Source organism: Myotis yumanensis, unplaced genomic scaffold (assembly GCF_028538775.1).
Source record: "Myotis yumanensis isolate MYYU_CA2020_CCGP unplaced genomic scaffold, mMyoYum1.0.hap1 SCAF_1, whole genome shotgun sequence".
Lineage (NCBI taxonomy): Eukaryota > Metazoa > Chordata > Mammalia > Chiroptera > Vespertilionidae > Myotis > Myotis yumanensis.
Genome location: NW_027223752.1, coordinates 59,849,195 through 59,871,654, shown reverse-complemented (window position 1 = coordinate 59,871,654; position 22,460 = coordinate 59,849,195). Strand labels below are relative to the sequence as shown.

Here is a 22,460-nt window from a genome sequence, read left to right as displayed (position 1 = left end):
ATTTCTGGTCAAGGGCAGGTACCTTGGTTGCAGGCTTGATCCCTGGTCAAGGTCAGGAGGTGTGCAGGACACAACCAATTGATACGTCTCTAACACTGATGTTTCTCTCTCTGTCTCCCCCTTCCCTTTCTCTTTCTCTAAAAATCAATGGAAAATATATCCTTGGGTGAGAATTCAAAAAATTTTTTAATCTGAAAACAAACACATACATACACACACACACACACACACACACACACACACACAAAAAAAAAAAAAAAAACCCACTCTCATATTTCAGGATTCCCTAGGATTTCCCTGGGGTTCAAAGCTATGTTCCCAAAGCTCCCCTTTCAGTCTTCCTGAAGGTTGTGGATTTGGCTGAGGTGAGAAAGCAGCTTCTGGCCATCCCACTCCCCAGCCCCCTGCACAGGAAACAACCTGCTGAGACCTTTACTAGTGCCCCAGAGAAAGGTCTAAATTTCCACAGGTAATCTCTCATCTGTCTCAAGTTTTGAAGATGGCACTAGGCAGACCATCGGGTGCCTCAGGTTAGAGAACTATAGCAAGTATGGCTCTTACTTATTAATACAGGGTAATTTTACAAATGTCTTTGATTACATATATATTTCTCCTAATTGTTATCAATAATATTCTTTATAAATGAGCCATATTTTACAAATAAGAACACAAAGGCAAAACCACACTGGAATTCAGGTCTTTTAACACTTGGTCCAATGATCAGTGCACTTTATTACTGATACTGAAATAAAAATTTAGCCATTACTATATACGTAGTTCTATAACCCTAAAATCTCTCATTTATTCTAATTTCTGTCCTAAAAAATAATATAAATGAGTTACTAATACTATTAACATACCTAACTTGTAAATAATGTAAAAATACAGAAACATGAAGTATTTAAGTATATATTTTTCTTTAAACATTTCCCCTACCTCAGTAGTACATGTGGCTGAAGTTATTTTCTTCCAAGTAATTGATACTTTACCTTCATTTAGTACATTTAAATAATAAATACGTAGACAATGACTATAGAAATTACTTTATGTGCAAATAACGTGTTGACATTCTACCCATAAATTCGATTTTCCCGAAAACAATTAGCTTTTGAAAAGAAAAGCTCACATAATGTTTTAAGAGGCCCTGGATTCCCCTGCTTCTAAATCATTGTTGAGTAAAAAAAAATAAAGCCTGTTCTAACAGGAATCTCAAGTTAGAATATTCTCCAAAGTGAAATTAGAGAGCAGAGTGCCATTTCAGGAACGACTATTCAGCACTCACCCCAACCTCCACAACGGTCTTTCCAAGCAGGTCAACCAGGTCAAAAGAGACCAACAGAATTAGGCTTCAGCATGAGGCCATATGTGCTTCTAATGTGTTAATAAACCAAAACATGAAATACTGAAATCAAAATAAGAGATGAGTACTTGAGGCTAATTACCATGCAGATTGTTAGTTCCTTGTCATATCCCTCCTTCTATAAAGTTAATAAAGGGAAGATTTTTACTGCAAAGAACATTTTATTTTATGTAACACTAGCCATGAATGTTTGTCATCAGTTACTACATAAATGCTGCCTGGTGCCATTATCCAAGTAGCACCATCATTTTATGTCCACAATTCACTTGGTATTTATAAAATTTTCATAATTTACATAAGTACATCTATCACTGAAGATTTTACACTGAGATACAATCTAGCATCCATATTGTCTGATATTTTGCAGATAGTAATGTAGAAGAGATGTATTTTTAATCACCTTTTCATCTGAGTCACCTTATGTAAAAAATAAATCAATAACTTAGAGCACCTAAGTCTCTAAAGGAAATTTCCAATGTGCTCATAGAAATGGTTAAACAGGATTGTCAGAAACAACTTCCATGGCCACATCCTCTTGTAGTTTATGTACCATTTTGTCTTCCAACTGCTTTCCTTTGCCTTAAAAAAAAGAAAAATTAAAAATTTTATCAACTCAATGTGACCTTACAGAACTCAACACTTTATAAAGGATCTTGGATGTTTTAAAATAACATTGGCAATTTTAAGATATTTAAGAATAATAAATAAACTTATACAGATCTTATAATATGCCACACATTAAGGATTCTACTTACATTTGCTCATTTCACCCTCATAACTACTTGTATTTTATTTCATTTTAGTTATTGATTTGAGGGGGGGAGGGGTGAGAGAGAGAGTGAGTGAGAGAGGGAGAGAGAGAGAAGGAAGGAGGGAGAAAGAGTTATAGAGAAACATTGATCTGTAGTTTCACTAATTTATGCATTCATTGATTGATACTTGTATGTGCCCTGACCAGGGATCTAGCCCACAACTTTGAAGTATCAGGACAACACTCTAAACAACTTAGCAACCTGACCAGGGCACATTTTAAAGAAGAGAAAAGCCCTAACCGGTTTGGCTCAGTGGATAGAGCGTCGGCCTGCGGACTGAAAGGTCCCAGGTTCGATTCTGGTCAAGGGCATATACCTTGGTTGCAGGTACATCCCCACTGGGGAGTGTGCAGGAGGCAGCTGGTCGATCTATGTTTCTAACTCTCTATCCCTCTCCCTTCCTCTCTGTGAAAAATCAATAAAATATATATAAAAATAAAAAAAAGAAGAGAAAAGCTGAGGCACAGAGATAGGTGAACTTGTCCAAGATCCCTCAGTTGGTAAGTCAAAGTGATGGAATTTGAATCCTGGCCCTCATGGATCCATGGTCCCTGCTCTAAACACTGTACTACCAACCTCAGAGGGTTATCTAAAAACTTATATAACAATGTTTCATTCCTGTTGTTTTCTGGATGTCAGTTTGTAACATCTGTATGTGAAACAAATGCTCCAGGATTCTATTTTGTTTTAATAAAATTTGGTACAAAAACAATCAAAGTACAACTTTAACACAAATCTACTCAATATGTGCTTACAGAATTTGACCTTTCCTAATAAGCTTTAGGCATGGAATTATTCAGAAATCAAGTCTGCAACTAAATCTCACCAAAGTACTTGGTGCCAGCTGAGTAAAAGACTGGTTTTCTCACACCTCACAAAAGAAACTGCACAGACAACTGCCCAAATGAGTGACTACCAATCCTATATAATAAAAGCCTAAAATGCTAAGTGTCCCACTGTTCATTCAACTGTTCGACCAGTTGCTATGATGCGCACTGACCAACAGGGGGCAGACGCTTCGACTGGTAGGCTAGCTTGCTGCTGGGGGTCTGGCTGATCGGGACTGGGCGAGACGGGACGGACACGCCCTGGAGCCCTCCCGTGGTCCCTTCCCAGGCCCTGATCGTGCACTGGTGGGGTCCTGGATTGCGAGGGTGCAGGCCAGGTCAGGGGACCCCACCAGTGCACGAATCCATGCACCGGGCCTCTAGTAAGTTACATAAACACAAAGAGAAGGTTTTAATACAAAACTGTAGTTCTCAAAACTTACATTATCAGAATTGCCTGGAGACCTATTTAAAGAACAGAGGCCCAGAATCAAAGGGCCAGAGTCTCTGTGTTTATGCTAAGTTCCCCCAAGTAATTCCCGTAATGACACGTCTGAGAACCACTAACATAGAACACTATACTTTAATAAAAACAGGTATGAGGCAAAACTATCTATGAAATTATTACTCAACTCATTTGATTAACTTGGAGAGATAACTTACAGAAAATAAGATTTTATGGAGAAAAAAAAACATGTAAAAAAAACCTGACTGAAACTGGGAAATATACTGAATAACTTGTAACTGTTTAACCAAGTCATATCATAAATGTTCTGAGATAACATTTACATGAAAAAATACTCAACCTTAAAAAGCTAATTGATACCAAATTACATAGACCACAAAAATCTAGGTTTTTCATCTCTCTACTTAAAGCAGAAAATTCCTACGCAATGCTTTACTTACATGCAAAAGGTGCTCGGATGAGATGGATGTTTTGCTTGACTTCTTTGATGTCCTGAGCTTTCTGTAGTTCTTTATTTTTCTTCAACCTAGGGTAGCAACATTTAAGGCCAAAATTTTAATTACTAAAACTTTAGACTGTAATTTTTAATTAATTAATCTGTAATTTTTAAAAATAAAATTTACTAATTAAATAAGCCATATAGATGAGGAATGGGAACTCAATTATTTTCTAGTTACAAATTAGATTAAATAGGATTCCTACACTACAAACTTGTTCATTCAGTATACCTAGTACCTAATAAAATGAGGATTCAATATATATTAGTGGCGTAAATAAAGGAATGAAATTGAAGGAAGAAATTAAATTTCTGAAATCGATGTCTATTATATACATGTAGTGCAAATCTTAGAGCTTAGATCGTCTCTCCTCAGAGAACAGTCTCTGTTACTTAATTTTTTAAAATAATTCAGTAATTACAAGAGCACAAACTCGTAAGACATTCAACAAAAAACTAACAGACTTGTTCCCAAATATTTTGGCCCCTTCTCTGTAATGCTTTAACAATCTTTTAAAGCTAAAAAGCTGTTGGCACATGCTTCTTTTCTATGACAGCCTGCCATAGAGACAAGAACTTAAGTAAATGTGGCAAAATGCTAATAGAATATGCAATAGTTACTTATACTATTCTTACCGGTTTTTGTAAGTCTGAAGTTATGTGGGGGAAAAACATGCCTCTAAATGTCTACTAGCAATTATGTTTCCAAGAGTTACTCTATACATATATTCATACCTGTTCATTATAAATTTAGCTTGGCGTTTCTGTTTGATCTCTTCAACTCTCTTCATTGCATCAACTACAAAGCAATTCATAGGAGTTAGCAAATTATTCACACTCAAGCAAGAGCTTTAACAATAACTTCTTTATTCTTTATTCTGATTTAGAAATTGAATAAATGAAAAACTCATTTTTTTAAAAAAAAAACCTACTAAAACAGCAAAGGTACCCTTTGCTGACACCACTGTTAACCATTTTTTACAAGTATCATTTCTCTAAGTTTTAATTTACAAAAGCTTTTGCTACTAAATTGTCCTTCTATAGTAAAGCAGTCTAATGCTTTTTAAATTTTATTCTACAGAGAACTCAGATTAATAGCAACTAATACCACTCTTAGCTTGTTATCTCCATAAATGAAAGACAGCACCTTTCTGGTCATAAAGACCAGTTTTCCTTCAAGTGCCTGGGAGATAATCAGCACATTACGAATACTGGTAAAACGAACCGGTCAACCAATTTTACCACATTCTCAACCACTAAAATCCAACTGTTTTGGGAAATGTGTACAGAAGCTGAGTCCAACTATGCTCTAGTATCTGTATCAGCACCGTCCAATGTAAGATACACCACATATGTAATTTTAAATTTCTAGCAGACACATAAAAAAAAACAGGTCAAATTAAGTTTAATGATATATTTTGTTTCACCCAACATATCTAGAATATTGTCATTTCAACATGCAATCAGTATAAAAAATTGTTACAGACATTTTATGCTTTTTCCACACTAAGTCTTCAAAAACCACATGTATTTTGTATTTACAGCACATTTCAATGCAGACTAGCCACATTTCAAGTGCTCAGCAGACCCTGTGGCTAGTGGCTACCATACTGGACAACATACTCCCAATCTAGCTTCTTAAAGTATAGTCTGTAGAGAGAAGTACAGCAAGATAGTCACAGTCCTAAAGTATCTCTCCACAATAGAGTTATTAGTTACAAAGGGCAAAACACAAACTTTACAGTGTGGAAATCTGGCAGACACCCCTTTAGCCAAAGATCAAAGTTGGCATTGCCAGTAATAGGACTATTGAACAGGAGGTGTCTCCTGACAGGACAATGACAAGAACTTCCCATTACTTTAAACCAGTGGTCGGCAAACTGCTGCTCGCGAGCCAAATGCGGCTCTTTGGCCCCTTGAGTGTGGCCACGAAGTTTCAATCCCACTGTACGTGCGCGCCCGCACGTGGTATTTTGTGGAGGAGCCACACTCAAGGGGCCGCAGTTTGCCGACCACTGCTTTAAACCAAATACCTGGCCTATATTCTTCAAAATGGTCAATTTTGTGAAATATGAAAACAAACTCAGGAACTGTTCCAAACTGAATGAGACTAAGACAGGACATGTACTATTCTAGCAACTTTTGCAATAAAAGATATTGGGACAATCAGAAAAATCTAAACAAGTCTACAATTAAAGAATACTACTCTATCAATATTAATTTCTTGATTCTAATAATTACACTGTGATATTATGAAAGAATGTTCTATTTTTAGGAAATACATATCAAGCTATTTAGGGACAGAGGAGCATATGTATGCAACTTAAACAGTTCAGAAAAAAAAAAGTACAGAAGGAAAGGGAGAGAGAGAGAAGAAAAGGTAAATTTAATAGAATGTTAACATTCAGGGAATCTGGATAAAGGTATCAGAGAATTCTACTCCTGCCACTTCTGTTTAATCTGAAATTATGTCAAACAAAAGCTTTCTTTCCAGCAACATTGGCATAACCTGGGAGTTTGTTAGAAATGCAGAATCTTAGGTCCCACCCAAACTGTATCAGAATCTACATTTTAATAAGACCCCCAGAAGGCCCCATGGTGCCTCTGGCATTAAGATGACGTTTATATGAATAACTCTAAGACAATGTCAACTCTAAATCTGCACATGCTGTGGCTTAGAATAATACAAGATGCGGCAAAAGTAGGTTTACAGTTGTTTCTATTGAAAATACATTAATTAATAAATAATAAAAGAATAAACTATTTCGCATACTCACAACTGTAAACTTACTTTTGCTCTACCCTACATGCTTGATATGTAACTTTTTTCCTGCTTTCTTTGCCTTTCACAGCAAAAATGATACAGGCAAGTTCTACTATGCAGAAGCATTTTCATACCTTGAAGTTACTCAGAAGGGAACTAACACAAGTGGCAGGTATATCCTTTCTAATAATCAGATACTGCATTTCTGGATATTCCAGAAGACTGAAAACTTTTAAGCATAAGCATCTAATAAATACTAAAAATTGGTCTGCAATACAGAGACATGATGGATAAAATACAAATTATTCTTCCTACTATTACTGTTTTCAAAGTTCTCCTACTGCTGTTTCTGTGGATATCCACTTCTTAACCAAGATTGCTCAGTCCACATCTTCACACAATTTGATAATATAAGCAATAAATATAAAACTATTGTCAACTGGCTAGTTTACAGACAAGATGATACTGAAATAGGGAGTGTGGGGAATCAAGAAATCTTTTAAAAGAATATTTTTTTCTGGAACACCACTAACAACTATTACTGTGTAAGCCAGCAGGAAATAGTTTTAAGTTCCAAAAGACTCATACTGTCTACCCAGGAGTTCTTTGGAAAGTCTATTTTTAAGACACCAATACAAAAGGACAACAGAATCTGTGTAGGAAAAAAATACTCAATAGAGCACTGCTTCTTCCAGAACTTGCAGAAGTATAAACAAGTGGGCCAAGGGAATGAGACTGTGATCATAGCGGAACCAATTACCATCTAACAGAAGCGGTGAAATAGGAGAACTCAGTAAAATGCACCAAGAGGGCAGGGACTGTGTGTACCCTGTTCATCTTCACATGCTTGAGTCAGCACGTACTGTTCAAGTATAAGTCTCACAGAACACAACATTATTTCTGGCCATCAATGTAACACAAAACCAGCATGGAGGGTCATAGTAACTGAATATCCACATCCGACTAAAAGAAGATATGCATCTCAGTTTCAACATCAAGCTGAATAACCACTGCATCGCAGCAGTGGTGCAGGTCCCATCAATCACGTGGAGAAGGGGGAACAGAGGTTTTCCCTCCAACCTTTAAGCGGGTGTTTGCTTGGGGTGGGTGTCTTTGTTTTGTTTTTATCCCCCCTGTGGATTTTTACTTTAAATCTTAAATGTTGTACTGCAGGCCGCAGGCATGACAGGCAATGAGCAGGTGAAGAACCAATGGATAAGTGTTCAAAAACTCCTGTGTTGGCTAACGGGCTTCTGAATGTATCGCTGTGGTCCACAGAGAAGGCTGGAGAAGGTAGCAAGGAGATGCTGTATCAGCTACTGCAGCCTTAAAACAAAGTTGGTGTCTCTTTGGACTTTAAAATTGTTCCTATGCAGCTTATTTTATTTTTGTTTAATCAAATAAACAAGAGGGTTTTTTTTTTTCCATGGAAAAAAAAAAAAAAAAAAGCTGAATAACCACTAAATAACAGCAGTTATAAAATATGTCAGGGTGATATGCAGCTACTGTCATCAAGGAGTAACAAAAGAGAAAACAAAGGCCAAAATGAAATATATCCCACACTCACCCAACAAAGTATTCTCTCTCTTTTTTTTTTCCCTTCAGATTTCTGGGTGTTTTGTGTGTGAGCACTTCAAATATTATCAAATTTAATAATTACATTATTTTTATAATGGACACATCAGCCACTTGGGGAAAGGATTTTGGGTAGCTTATGAAAATTCCTGGCATTCCCTTGTGACTTACTCGTTTTATTCCACAGCTCTCGCTGGTATTTGACAGGTTCATTTCTGCGTTTTTCAAATTCAAATGAATTATCCTGTAAGAGGGGGACAGATATGGTTTTTACAGAGGTACGAAGGAAACATTTAAAATTTATTTTCCTTTTCACAAGCATTCAGAATGTATTAAACTATGGACACACATTAAGATTCCCCCCAAGGTGATCCCAGCAATACAAGTTTTTAAACCTTTTCTCCTTTACACACCATGATGTACAAGACAGCCCTACTGAAAACATTTCTCTATATCCAAGTGATTGTCAAAGGGAGAGAAGGGAAGAGCTCAAACCCCATTTCTCAGGAGAGACATATAACACTTACAGGATCAAACAAATTGAAAAAGCTTCCCTAACTTCCCACTCCTACATGAGACTCACAGTCAAAAAACTTTGTATTAGGCTGAACCATATGAAATTACCATTTTTCATAGATCAAAAGAGTCAAACATTGAGAATTTCATGTGGTTCAACCTAAATACACATTATGCTTATACATTTGAAGACCTATACACCTTTGTGCTAAAGCATAAAGCTGTGAAACTATACATCTTCAAATCAATGTAATGCTACTCTACATGACATAAGCTTTGCCCTGAAATTCTTCAGGTCTCTTCTAAATGTAGCTGGTATTTTGACAGTTAATAATCCTATTTATCTTAAAACATGCAAAACAATTTTGGAAAAACTACAGGTATTTATTGGTTTCTAAAAACTACAGGTATTTATTGGTTTCCAAATCTACCTAACAGGAATATGGAACAGCACTAGCTCTGTGTCTGGCTAGTTCATTTATAATGCACATGACTCTATTTAGATCACAATAACATCAACCATGACAAGGTCACCAGCAAGTGACTGGGGCTGGTATCCTTGCTTCATTCATATAGCTGCCACCTACAATTGAAGTGCCTGTTTCTTCTTGCCATACTGAAAATTACTTTTGTAACAGTAACTATAATTTGGCCTTGCATCTTGTCAAAAAATATTCATTACATTCATTGAAAACCTCTGGTTTTGTTAAGGAAGCCAGCAAAGGGCTTCATGGCAATTCTTAGATACTGCCCTTAAGGAGTAGGGGGGTGGGAAAATAGCCATGGGTTTGGGGGGGAAAGGAAGTCATGGGGGGGGGGGGGACAGTTTAGATCTTCCTCCCTCAAGGGTAGCCTGTGCAGCAGCGTTCAGCTCCTCCCTTTGAAGGGGCTGAATGTGGACAAGCTTCCCCAGGTCCTTTGACCAATTCAGGAATGGCAGCAATATGATGACAGAGACTCACACACGAAATTCCCTCCTCACAACAATACTATGAATTAATTTCTCCGCTACCAGACACAAAGTCCTGCTAAGGAAATCTATACACTGATAAGTGAATCTATTACAAATCTCATCTGAGTCCTCACTGCTGTTTAAGAATCCTTTAGCTAATTTCATATCTTCCTCTCAAAATCCCTAAGGAGCAATTTCCAACTTTACCCTTTTCTTTGCAAGAGCTAAAAACAGTTTTTTGAGAATAAGAAAAATCACTTCTACAAACTGGGTCACAATTTTTTTTGCCTTTTCAGAATTCTACAGATTTATGGATTTTAGAATCATGTAAGAATTATTACTATAACCAAATATAAAAAAGTCATTCATCAATCATGCTGTAGGAAGCTTTGTTATAGTTAATTAAATCACTTAACCGCCCCCCCCCCAAAAAAAACCTGAAATTTTTAAATTGTAAAAACTATACTCACCACTGTGAGCTCTTTACCAGCTGCTTTACGGAAAGCTTTAGTCCACCTGACCTTGCGAGGATTACGCTTCTTTTTAAAGTTTTTATGACACTTGGATTTACAAAACCTGAACACCTACAAGAAAAGTTAAAATAGTGAGAAGTCAATATTAGAGCTTTTTCTATCATAAGGTATTACCCCTCCCAGACAAAATATACTGTAAAGTCTGAGAAATGACAATGTTTCTCACTCACAATTGCTTCTATTACCATACTATTAAGAAATATATGGACATGCCAGATTAAATGGAAATTGAACTATTTTTTTACTATCAAGCATCATCATAAATAAAAGCTGAGGACCCTGAAAATATGGTTAAAAACTACCATTTTTATAAGACAACAGTAAAAACCTTATAATGATCTTGAATCAGAAATAGTTTTAAGGAGAGTCATTTATTTAAATCACTTCCCATTTCAGAATAATTCTCAAAATTCACTTTCTATATACCTCAGTGGAGGTAAAAGTTTCAAGCCACCATCCAGAAATCTCCTTTGGTTCTTTCCATCCTTGTACAAAATAATTTCAAAAAGCAACTAAAACTGGCTATTGATTTGTTTTCTAAAATCTACTTGGAAGAATCTTCATTACTACTTTAATTCTCCACCTTAGTAATGCTTACAATTTAAGGATGCCTCAATGTGCTCCAAAATGGCTTATAGGGACTCATTGTGTAAAATGCATTATTTTGTTACTTTGTAATGTCTTAAAACACATTACAATTTGTGTGTTACCAAAAGAAATATGAGGAGAAAAAGTAATTTTTTTGAGTTAAATTATCACAACTAAGAACAGGTAACCCATTTTCAAAAATAAATCAAAATGAGTTATAAACATTTCAAACTTAAATAAGACAAAATACTTGCAGATGTCACAAGCCAAAATACTTTTCATTTTATATATACTTTCTTCTATGGGGAACTTCAAGCAGATCATTATACACACAAGGACATACCTTTCTTAGAAATGGTCAGTACTAGGTTAATCTGATCTAGGCTCATACCTCCTGGAGAGCCCTCTTCAGAGAGATGTGGAAGTTTGTCTACATTCTTGAATTAATTTCAAAGTAACAAGAAAATATGAGAACTACTGTAGTCTCCTGGAGTAACTCACTATGAAATTATCAGTAAAATTTCTTTGAGCATTTCCAGGCCAAAGTATTATAACCTTTTTAAGTAAAAGCCTCCTATATTTAATACTTACTAGGTAACTCCTAGACATATTCCCATTTCTAAGGTATGTCTAATGAGGGATTTGAACTTGTCCTGGGTATCCTCAATTCCAGAAAGAGCCCATGCCCTTTCAGGGAAGTCTATTTGAACTCCAAACCTATAGACATTATCTGACAAGCACAATAAAATATCTGAAGAGGGGATGGGGATTCAATCAACAAATAAAGTGCATCTACTATGTGCCTGATGTTATACTAGGTATAGGGATACAAGAATAACTAAAACATAAATCCCCACCTTGAGAACGTAGGCTAGCAAGCTAAGTATATAAAGTCTCACTTTGCAAATAAGAGAGATCGAGATCAGACTAGGATATAAAAAATGGTATAAAGCTATATACAATCATGTATAAAATAATATGAAAAAAAACACAATAAGGTGATTAAATCTACAGTGGAGTAGGTGGTGGATGGATTATGTGTGAGACAAAGCTTTGAAGGCTCAAGTTTCCCTTTTAATCTTGTCCTCTATCCATGGTCAGCAAACCGTGACTCGCGAGCCACATGCGGCTCTTTGGCCCCTTGAGTGTGGTTCTTCCACAAAAATACCATGTCCAGGCACGCACGTACAGTGCAGTCGAAACTTCATGGCCCATGTGCAGAAGTCGGTATTTTGTTGAAGAGCCGATATTTTGTGGAAGAGCCACACTCAAGGGGCCAAAGAGCCACATGTGGCTCGCGAGCCACGGTTTGCCGAGCTGCAGTTTGCTGACCACTGCTCTAGATCATCCTATCTTCAACTCGCAGCAAATGATCCATCAAATCACACCTCAGTCCTTTGACCCTTTCTTATTCCTCCAATTCAACATTTATTAAGCACTCAGTAGGGTGTATATATTTTTCCTGTTTATAAACTATGTGAAAATATGGAGCATTATTACTAATTCTACCTTTAAGAAGCTACCTAAGAAGTGTAAGCAGGGAAGTCTTTATGAAAGATGGTCTCAAAAGCTAAGAGCAAAAAGGCAGAAAGACTAGTTAGGAGGCTAGAAAAATGACAGGTGCCGAACCTGGAACCAGGGCAGGAAAAGAGAAAGCAAAGACACCACTCACTATCCGCTGCAAAGGCAGAATGAATAACACTCTTTTTTTAAAAAAAAATATATATTTTATTGATTTCTTACAGAGAGGAAGGGAGAGGGTTAGAGAGAGTCAGAAACATCGATCAGCTGCCTCCTGCACACTCCCTACTGGGTATGTGCCCGCAACCAAGGTACATGCCCTTGACTGGAATCGAACCTGGGACCCTTGAGTCCGCAGGCCGATGAGCCAAACCGGTTAGGGCGGAATGAATAGCACTCTTAACAACGAGATACAAAAGGTGAAAGATTCAAAGATGACTTACATTTCCAGCCCAGCTGTCTAGCAGATGAGAGAGAGATTAATTCAGGGAGCAAAATGATCTGAGGCAGTAAGGCACCCTCCTTCAGTGGGCTCTGTTAGGTACAAACAGGATTACCCTGTCGGGTGGAAAGTTCAGACCTGGAGCTAAGGAGATACAGATCTGGGACTCATCAACACAGATAAAATGAGACACCAGCACGCCTCACTTTATTGCACTTCATTATATGGCACTTCACAGGTGTTGCGCTTTTTTACCAGAAGACTACGACTCGCTTCATGGTGGTGGTCTGGAGCCGAACCTACAATATCTCCAAGGTGTGCCTGTACTTTTTCTTCATTAGTGCTTCAGGGTCTCCACTACTTCTAATTTCTCCAATCGATCTGTTCTGACCCACTGGTCTCCCCTCTCCTTCCCTATGACCACCCACCTCACCAACCTGAATTTCCCACGTGTCTGTCAGAACAACATCCAGCTCTAGAGAGCTGCTCCCACGTCTGTGGTTCTAGTTCCAACGCCCAGCTGACAAGCACTGCTGGACAAAGACCATAAAATCATGACGACAGATCATCTACAAAGCCATACTGCCCCCTATGAATCTGACTCCAACCTGGCCATGATTCATCTTATACTTTTTTTTATCATCTTCTTATTGCTCTTTCAAGTACCCAAACATAGATTTGGTCTCTCACTGTCAGGAAGAACCCTCGCTCCTGATGCAATGAGCTCAGTATCTTCCATCTATAACAGAGAGAGAACGCAATGAAGTAGGAAGTGAAATTCCTTGTCAAAATCACCTCCAAATGCATGCATCGTTCACAAAGTCTTTCACAACCAGCCCTTACGGTGTATCTATGTGTGTGCCATCTTTGTTTACAGACTAATCTCTTTGCAAATACTCTTACGTTTGTATGTCTAGCCCTACCCCAGGCCTCTATTTCCACCCACCATGCTTCGTCCTGCGCCTTTGCTCAAACTGCTCACTTTCCTTCCACCTAGAATGCCCTCTCCACACTTTCTCATGCACAATTCAAGATCCAGGATGAATGTCATCTCCTCTCCATGCCTTCTCATATATACGACCGCCGCCCCCACCTCCAATAACTGCATAATACATAAGCCGATGAAACATTTCCATCACCCTCCACATGGACAGTCCCAAGGCTGATGCACCTCTACGTGACGGACGTTAGCAACGACGCCTGACGCGGCACACGTTCAGCAAAGCTTACTGAGCTGTAGAACGGCCACGCTGCCCCGCAGGCCCCGCTTCCCCGTCGGGGCTGGCTGCCCCGCTCCTCCTGAACCTCGCCCAAGGTGGCCTGGGACCAGCTCCGTTCCGGACGCCCGCAAGGCGCAACTCCCCAGGCGGAAGGTGGAGGCCGGAGCCGAAGCAAAGCCTCCCTCACTCGGGGGGGGAAAGCGGGGACCCTGGCCGAAAGCCGCGGGCGCAGCGGTGCGCTCCGACTCTGGCCACCTCACCTTGCAGTCGTTGCGGACGAACATCATGCCGTGGCCCGGGTATATGGGCCCGGAACAGAAGTAACACTTCTCTATACGCATGTTGAACGCGCGTGGGGAGCCACCATCCAGACGCCGAGCGTGAGGGGAAGTGACGTAACTCCGTCACAGGAAGTGGTTCTCTTCCAAGTCCCCGACCCGGAAGAGGCGAACGCCCGGCTCCTGGGGCCGTGGGAGAGCGATCCCGACCTGACGGCGCCCCCGCGCGGCCGCGCCGGCAAAAACGCTGCCGGGGCGCAGGCGCAGAGCTGCGCGTCAGCCTCGCCGCCGCCTGTGGGGAAAGCGAAGCGTGGCTGTGTGCGGTCGGCCGAGCGCGCTGTCACAGCGCCTCGTTTTCCTCTCTACCGTGCGCTGCAACGGCGCCTGTGCTCGTCTCTGGTTTGCGCTTTGCCCCCTGGGTCTTTCCCCGCATTGGGTTGCCCTACAAACTCATTTCTCCACCCCCTTCCGCAGACCCGCCCCTTCCCTCCTGCCTGGCGCCCGCGGCAGAACCTCCGCTCCCTGGGGCGCTGCGACGGCGCAGTTGAGTCTCTGAGGCTCGGTGGGTTTTACCAGGAATTTTTAAGAGACTTATAGTGCTGTTCTCCATCTTTGCGTCGGCCCCCTTTTAAACGATACTATACATATGTGGCAAAAAAAAAAAAAAAAACAACAACAACAGGTACCTGCCAGAGGTTTTCTGTGCAGAACCAAACATATATATATATATATAGTGTGTGTGTGTGTGTGTGTTTGTGTGTGTGTGTGTGTGCCCACTCTCCTTTATTGAAACATCGATCAGCATCCCAGGCACCCTTTTCTGCGTTATCTGTCTCCTCAATACAAAATGAGCTCCATGAGGGCAGGGGTTTTTGTCCTTTTGTTTACAGCTGTATCCCCGGTACCTGCCTGGCTCATGAATAAGCCTTTAATGCACTTTTTTAAAAAGTCGTTGAACATGTAACATTCTTTTTCATAGTTATTTATATGCAATTGTATGAAGGTATGTTAATTGATTGCCTATGGGTAAACATGTTTCCTATCTTTTTACATAATAGCTATCTACACTGATAAACCTTTAAAAGCGGGGGGGGGGGGGTAATCTATATAGAACTGCTGGGTCAGAGGATATGTACAGTTTTTCAATTTGATATATAATACTAAATGCCTTCCAAAAGTTTTAACAACCAATAAGATGCCTCTTTCACCACCTCTTTATCCAAGGTGATTTTGCCAGTCTGAGGTCAAATTTTTCTATTTTTTTTAAAAATATATTTTTATTGATTTCAGACAGGAAGGGAGAGGGAGAGAGAGAGAGAAACATCAATGTTGAGAGAGAATCGTTGATTGGCTGCCTCCTGCACGCCCCCTACTGAAGATGGAGCCCCTCAGGCAGGCACTATCCACTAAGCGACCAGCCAGGGCCGAATTTTTCTATTATTTTAATTTCATTTAATTATGCATGAAGTTAGAATCTTCCCAAATGTTTGAAATACACTTTTTTTTCTGAATTGCCTGTTTATACCCTTCAGTTTTCTACTGCGTTATTTTTTAATAGTACTTTACATATTAAGATTAGCCCTCTACTGGCATTTAGAAATTATTTCCTAATTTATCAAGCATTTCCCTCTTCAAAATTGTATTCCATACTTTTCTCCATTATTTCAATAGTATCATTTTCACATTTGAATTTGCAACTACTCTGGGATTTGCTTAAGTGTAAATAATGACATAGGATTCCAGTTTGGCTCCCCCAACTAATTCAAAATGTCACTTCACTTTGGGTCTACCTTGGGACTCTACCAGGTTTGTTTGATATATTTGTCTATTTATGTGCCTGTTACAAAGTGTTTATTGTAATTTTAAAAAATATATATTTGTATTGATTTCAGAGAGAAAGGGAGAGGAAGAGATAAAAACGTTAATGATGAGAATCATTGATCAGCTACCTCCTGCACATCCCACACTGGGGATCGAGCCCACAACCTGGGCATGTCCCCTGACCGGGAATTGAATCTTGACCTCCTTATTCATAGGTTGATGCTCAACCACTAAGCCACGCCACCTGGGCTGTAGTTTTTCGTGGGTTTTTTTGTTTTCTTTTCTTTTTAATAACTGGGTTTACCTGCAGTCCTCCACTCCTTTCCTTCCTTTGCCTTCTTATTTGTTGTTTCTCTGGCTATTCTTCACAGTTTTTTGTGGTGTTGTTTTTGTTTTGTGTGGTTTTTTTGGGTTTTTTTGTTTTTTCATTTAAACTCTAGCATCAGCCCTAGCCAGTTTGGCTCAGTGAGTAAAGCGTTGGCCTGCAGACTGAAGGGTCACAGGTTCTATTCTGGTGAAGGGCACATGCCCGGTTTGCATGCTCGATCCCCAGTAGGGGGTGTGCAGGAGGCAGCTGATCAATGATTCTCTCTCATCATTGATGTTTCTATCTCTCTCTCCCTCTCCCTTTCTCTCTGAAATCAATAGAAATATATTTTAAAAATAAAATAAACTCGAGCATCAGTTTGGTTATAATCTGCAAATGCATATAATTTTTCCTTTTATCTCATACTTATATTTATTTTTCTTGTCTAATCATTTAATTAGTAATTCCAGAACAATGTAAAGAACAAAGGCACATACCAGAAATTTTAGTAATAAACATTTGCCCAACACTTCATTGTCAAACAAGAGACTGAAAATTATTTTACCCTTGTTTAATCTTGTCCTTCTCTTATCCCCCTCAACAATAAAGAGGAGCCTCACCAGTATTCCCAAGCCCTTTACACAGATCCTCTGTTTTATCCTGCTACTTGAACAAGAAATGTCCTGCCCTTCACATCCAAATGACCACCCAGCTTTACCCTCTTATCTCCAATGTCAGTATCCACATCCGTTATCTATGTTTTAATCCCATACTCAGTGCTTCACTTTAGGTTGAATGGGTGAGTAAGCAGTCTTAGAAATTATTTTTTTCCTTTCAATTATCCTATCTACACTAATAAAAGACAAAGATGCTAATTGACCATACCTTTGCTACGCCCTAAGCCATGCCCACCAGCCAATCAGAGTGAGTATATGCAAATTAACCCAACCAAGATGGCGGTCGGCAGCCATGGAGCTGGAGCAAGCAGGAGGCTTGGTTGCCCGGGCGATGGAGGAAGCCAAGCTTTCCACCAGCCCTGAGCTGGCTGAGGCCTCTGCTCATGGCAACAAAGTTTCAATTATAGAAGACAAATAAATCCCAGATACCTGCTTCCAGCCAGCCTCCACTGGGAGCTTGGGTGTCTGGGGGTTGTGGCCAGCCTGCAAACAGCCATCAGCCCCTCACCCAGGATGGTCACACCCTCATGGGGTGAGGGTCCCCACTGGGGGGCTTAGCCAGCCTGAAAATGGCTGTCAGCCCCTCACCCAGTCTGGCCAGGCACCCCAGCAGGACTCCCCACCCTGAAGGGGCTGTGGCCAGGCTGCAAACGGCCCTCAGCCCCTCACCCTGGATGGCCATGCACCCCAGGGGGAACCCTTACCCTGAAGAGGCTGTGGCCAGCCTGCAAACAGCCATCAGCCCCTCACCCAGGCTGGCCAGGCACTCCTATATAATAAAAGGGTAATATGCAAATTGACCCTAACAGCAGAACGACTGCGAATCACTGGTCACTATAACACACACTGCCCACCAGGGGGCAGATGCTCAATGCAGGAGCTGCCCCCTGCTGGTCAGTGCGCTACCACAGGGGGAGCCCTGCTCAGCCACAAGCCAGGCTGCCGGCTGCCAGTACAGCGGTGGTGGTGGGAGCCTCTCCCAACTCCTCAGCAGCGCTAAGGATGTCCGACTGCAGCTTAGGCCTGCTCCCCGCTTGCAAGTGGACATCCCCCGAGGGCTCCTGGGCTTCCAGAGGGATGTCTGACTGCCAGCTTAGGCCCAATACCCCGGGGAGCAGGCCTAAGCCAGCAGGTGGTCATCCCCCAAGGGTTCCCAGACTGCGAGAGGGCACAGGCCAGGCTGAGGGACGCCCCCCCCCCCCCGAGTGCACAAATTTTTGTGCACCGGGCCTCTAGTCCTATATAATAAGAGGGTAATATGCAAATAGACCGAACAGCAGAACAACTGAACAACCAATCAAAGCATAATATGCTAATGATATGCTAAGGCTGCTCAACCACTTGCAATGACTTGCACTGACCACCAGGGGGCAGATGCTCCAACTGGTAGGTTAGCTTGCTGCTGGGGTCCAGCCGATAGGGACTGAGCGAGATGGGCCGGACATGCCCTAGAGCCCTCCCACAGTCCCTTCCCGGCCTGATCGTGCACCGGTGGGATCCCTCAGCCTGGCCTGCACCCTCTCGCAATCCGGGACCCTCCAGGGGAAGTTGAAGAGTCAGTTTCAGCCCAATCCCACAGGCCACTCCCCTTGGGAGGGCGCCAGATGCAGGGCTCATGGCTGGTGAGTGCTGCTGTGGCAGCAGCACAAGCCTCTCCTGATTGAGACTGATTGGGTGTGAGCCCGCCGCAGGCACAGTGGGGCTGAGATGAGCGGGAGCGGCAGGTAGGAGCTGCAGGTGGCCTTTGACTGCAGGTTTCAGCCCGATCCCTGCAGGCCACCCAGAGGGGGCCATCCATGCACAAATTCGTGCACCAGGCCTCTAGTAATAGAATATAAGAGAAAGGGGAGAAGAGCATGTATTCCACATCCAACAAATTGAATTGAAATCTTGGAAATACTTTTTTTTTTTTAATGTATCCTGCTTGGGAATTATGATTCCTGAAACTGAAGGTGTGTGTCTCATTATTCCTGAAAAATTTCTCAGCTATTTCCTTTCCAAATATTGCCTCTTCCTTTATTTTCTCTAATTTCTACTTCTGGAATTCCTGTTAGACATAAGTTGGAGCTTTTTCCTTTCTCCTATATCTCTCAGTCTCTTTCACACTAACTCTTCATCTCTCTACTAATTTCTGTGTAATTTCCACTGACCCAGCTTCTGGGTCACCAATTGTTCAATTCTGTCAAACTTACCATTTAACGTCTGACCATTAAGTTTTGAATATCAGTGGCTATATTTTTCATAGGTGAAGTCATTTATTTTAATTCAAACCAGTCTTGTATCTTTAATAATGTCTTCTTCTTTTCCCAGATGTTTCGATTCCTTTTATGTTTATAACTAGAGGCTCAGTGCACAAATTCATGCACGGGTGGGGTCCCTCAGCCTAGCTAGCAATCGAGGCCTATCAGGGGGGCCGGCCAGCCACAGGAGAGACCCCAGGAGGTTGGCCAGCCGGCCCCCTCCCTGATTGGGGCCTATGGGAGGGCCGGCCAGGGGAGAGGGGCCACAGGCAGTTGGAGGGGGCCGATCTCGGGGCCCAGATCTGGCTGGTTGGCCACTGCAGTGCACGTCATAGTGACCAGTCATTCCGCCATTTTGGTTGCTGGGCCCTTATATATATAAATTCTCTTAAACATTTTTATTTTATGGTCTCCATCAGGTAAGTATATTACTTGAAGTTCTTAATGACCAAATCCTGCTGGTTTTGGTTTACTGAGGCTGGGGGTTGGGGAAGTAATGATTTGTCATTTTAAACTGTGAGTCCATGCTTAGTAGGGTGTTTTCCATAAGAATCATGTAAGGCCTGGCCAGCATGGCTCAGTGGTTGAGCATCAACCTATGAACTAGAGGTCATGGTTCAATTCCTGGTCAGGGCACAGGCCTGGGTTGTGGGCCTGTCCCCAGTGTGCAGGAGGCAGCCGATCAGTGATTCTCTCTCATCATTGATGTTTCTATCCCTCTCTCCTCTCCCTTCTTCTCTGAAAACTCTCTCTCTCCTCTCTCTCTCTCTCTCTCTCTCTCTCTCTCTCTATATATATATATATATATATATATATTTATTTATTTATTTATTTTTCAAGAATCCTGTAAGATCTGAGTGGAGATGTTCCCTCTGAAAAGATTTTGTTCTGCTTCTACCAAGTAAACCAGAGGCATCATCAACCACAAATCACGTGTTAATTCTTTTATCAATTTCTTGGCTTTAAGATACTCCCAGAAAAAAAAAGAAAGAAAGAAAAGGTAGCATACACTTGTAAGCTCAAACCTCAAACCTGTGAAATAACAAATTTGGGGTTATAAATTCTCAGGGGAGAGTAAGACAGACTGGGCGCAGGCTTTGTTGTTTGGGGGTAGGAGGCTCTCCATTCCAGCGCGCAACTTCTAACAGCTCCAAAGCTCTCTCTCCTGATGGCATATAGGCATCAAAACCAAGCACCTCAATCACTAATACTGTCAAAACCCAACCACACTCAGAACCACGTTCTTGTAAGTTCCCCCTGTTGCTGCTATGGTTGCTGTTGTCTGAGTTGTGGAGGAAGAAAGGCAGTATTCCTTCCTTTACTTTCTTAAGAGGTCAACCGTACATTTAAATAATGTGTTCGTTATATTTTATCCAACTACTCAAGTGTTGCAGAGTGGGAGTTTTTCAGTTATATAGTCTCTATTACATAACCAGCTTGTTCAAAATAGAAGACCTGGGGATACCATATAGAGATTTTCCATTTATAAAAATGCCAAACAAAGCATTCCTTATTGAACATTTCTTAAATAGATTAACTATCTTAACATGAACTTCAAAAGATCAGAATGTACTTCTCAGTTTTCCTAATGTCTCATAATGAACCAATATGGATTTATTATATGTGAGCATTTCTAAATATTATTGAAGCTGTTTTTATTTTCAAATTCTACCCTCTTCGAACATTCACAGTGACTCCTATTTTGAAAACTCTCTCACTTGACCTTGCTGTCTCTGATGGACTTCATTCAACCAACCAATAACCATTTGGGTATCTAATGTGCACCAGGCATTTTTCTGGGTAGTGGCAAAACAATTTTGGAGCTTATATCTTAGTAGATGGAGACAAACATAAAGATATACCAGGTGGTGATGAAGAACATGTACAAAAGCACAGCTGGATAACAGGTCAGGAGGTAACAATCTGGTTGGGGCCATGGGGGAGGGGGGAACAACTACTATTTCCCCCCCTTAACATTTTATTGAAGCAGCTACTATTTTATAGAAGGTGGGCAGTAAAGTCCTTTTGGACAAGGTGACATCAGAACACCTTTAAAGGGTGGGAGAGAGAGCCATGCAGATATATGGAAGATTAGCTACCCAGACAGAAAGAACTGCTAATATTCCTGAGGCAGGAGCATATATGACTGCTTCAAAGCCAGTGTACCTGCAGAGGAGTGAGTGAGATAAGGTCAGAGAGTCCATCTCCCCACATATTCCCTCCTCATCCAATCAATTACTCTAACCTTCCCAATGCCTCTTGAACCATCTCTCAGACTTGGTCTTTGTTCAGGCCCTTACCATCCTTGTTTAGTTCATTTAAGACTGGCTATTACAACACTTCCCACGTGACCCGTGCTCTACATATGTTTGATGTAACATATTTGGCTTACTTTCTCCAGAACATGTTGTCTTGGTTGGCCCCTCATCAAGGAGCTGATGGAAATTGTGCCCCTGGATTTGGTTTCCTTTAGTATTATGACCTCTGGTTTGAAACAATGTGATAGGAAATGAAGTTACATTCACATACAAACTTGAGAGACTAGACCACTATCTATAATAATAAAAGCATAATATGCTAATTAGACCGGACAGCTGAACGACCTTCCAGACATCATTCTGGACATCCTTCCTGATGAAGCTTTGGCTGTGGGGGCCGAGGCAGAGGCGGTTAGGGGTGATCAGGCAGGCAGGCAGAGTAGTTAGGGGTGATCAGGCAGACAGGTGAGTGGTTAGGGGCAATGAGGCAGGCAGGCAAGTGGTTAGGGGCGATCAGGCAGGCAGGCAAGCAGTTAGGAGCCAGCGGTCCTGGATTGCGAGAGGGATGTCTGACTGCTGGCAGTAGACATCCCCCAAGGGGTCCCGGATTGTGAGAGGGTGCAGACCGGGCTGAGGGACACACACACCCCATGCACAAATTTCATGCACCGGGCCTCTAGCTTTATTATAAGCTCAATTGGCACAATACTCACTGAAGATACAATTCACTTTTACACAGACTTATAAATAGAAAAATACATTGACTCACAAAAATATGGCACTTCAATAACAAATTTAAACAATGAA

General features: G+C 41.0%; 1 protein-coding gene across 1 annotated transcript; it reads right to left on the bottom strand.

The window, feature by feature from the left end:
- Positions 1-1,027: 1,027 nt before the first annotated feature.
- On the bottom strand, positions 1,028-14,473 carry RSL24D1 (ribosomal L24 domain containing 1). Its single transcript, XM_070422406.1, has 6 exons — positions 14,333-14,473; positions 10,239-10,352; positions 8,472-8,544; positions 4,697-4,760; positions 3,906-3,991; positions 1,028-1,939 (listed from the first exon to the last, which is right to left on the bottom strand). The coding sequence occupies exons 1-6, from the start codon at positions 14,411-14,413 to the stop codon at positions 1,854-1,856; spliced, it is 504 nt and encodes a 167-aa protein (XP_070278507.1). The 5' UTR covers positions 14,414-14,473; the 3' UTR covers positions 1,028-1,853.
- Positions 14,474-22,460: the final 7,987 nt, after the last annotated feature.

Coding starts and splice junctions, on each gene's coding strand:
- RSL24D1 (XM_070422406.1), bottom strand. CDS start 14,413: ATGCGTATAGAGAAGTGTTACTTCTGTTCCGGGCCCATATACCCGGGC. Junction 10,353..14,332: donor TCGTCCGCAACGACTGCAAG/GTGAGGTGGCCA, acceptor CTTTTCTTGTAG/GTGTTCAGGTTTTGTAAATC. Junction 3,992..4,696: donor GCTAAATTTATAATGAACAG/GTATGAATATAT, acceptor TTGCTACCCTAG/GTTGAAGAAAAATAAAGAAC.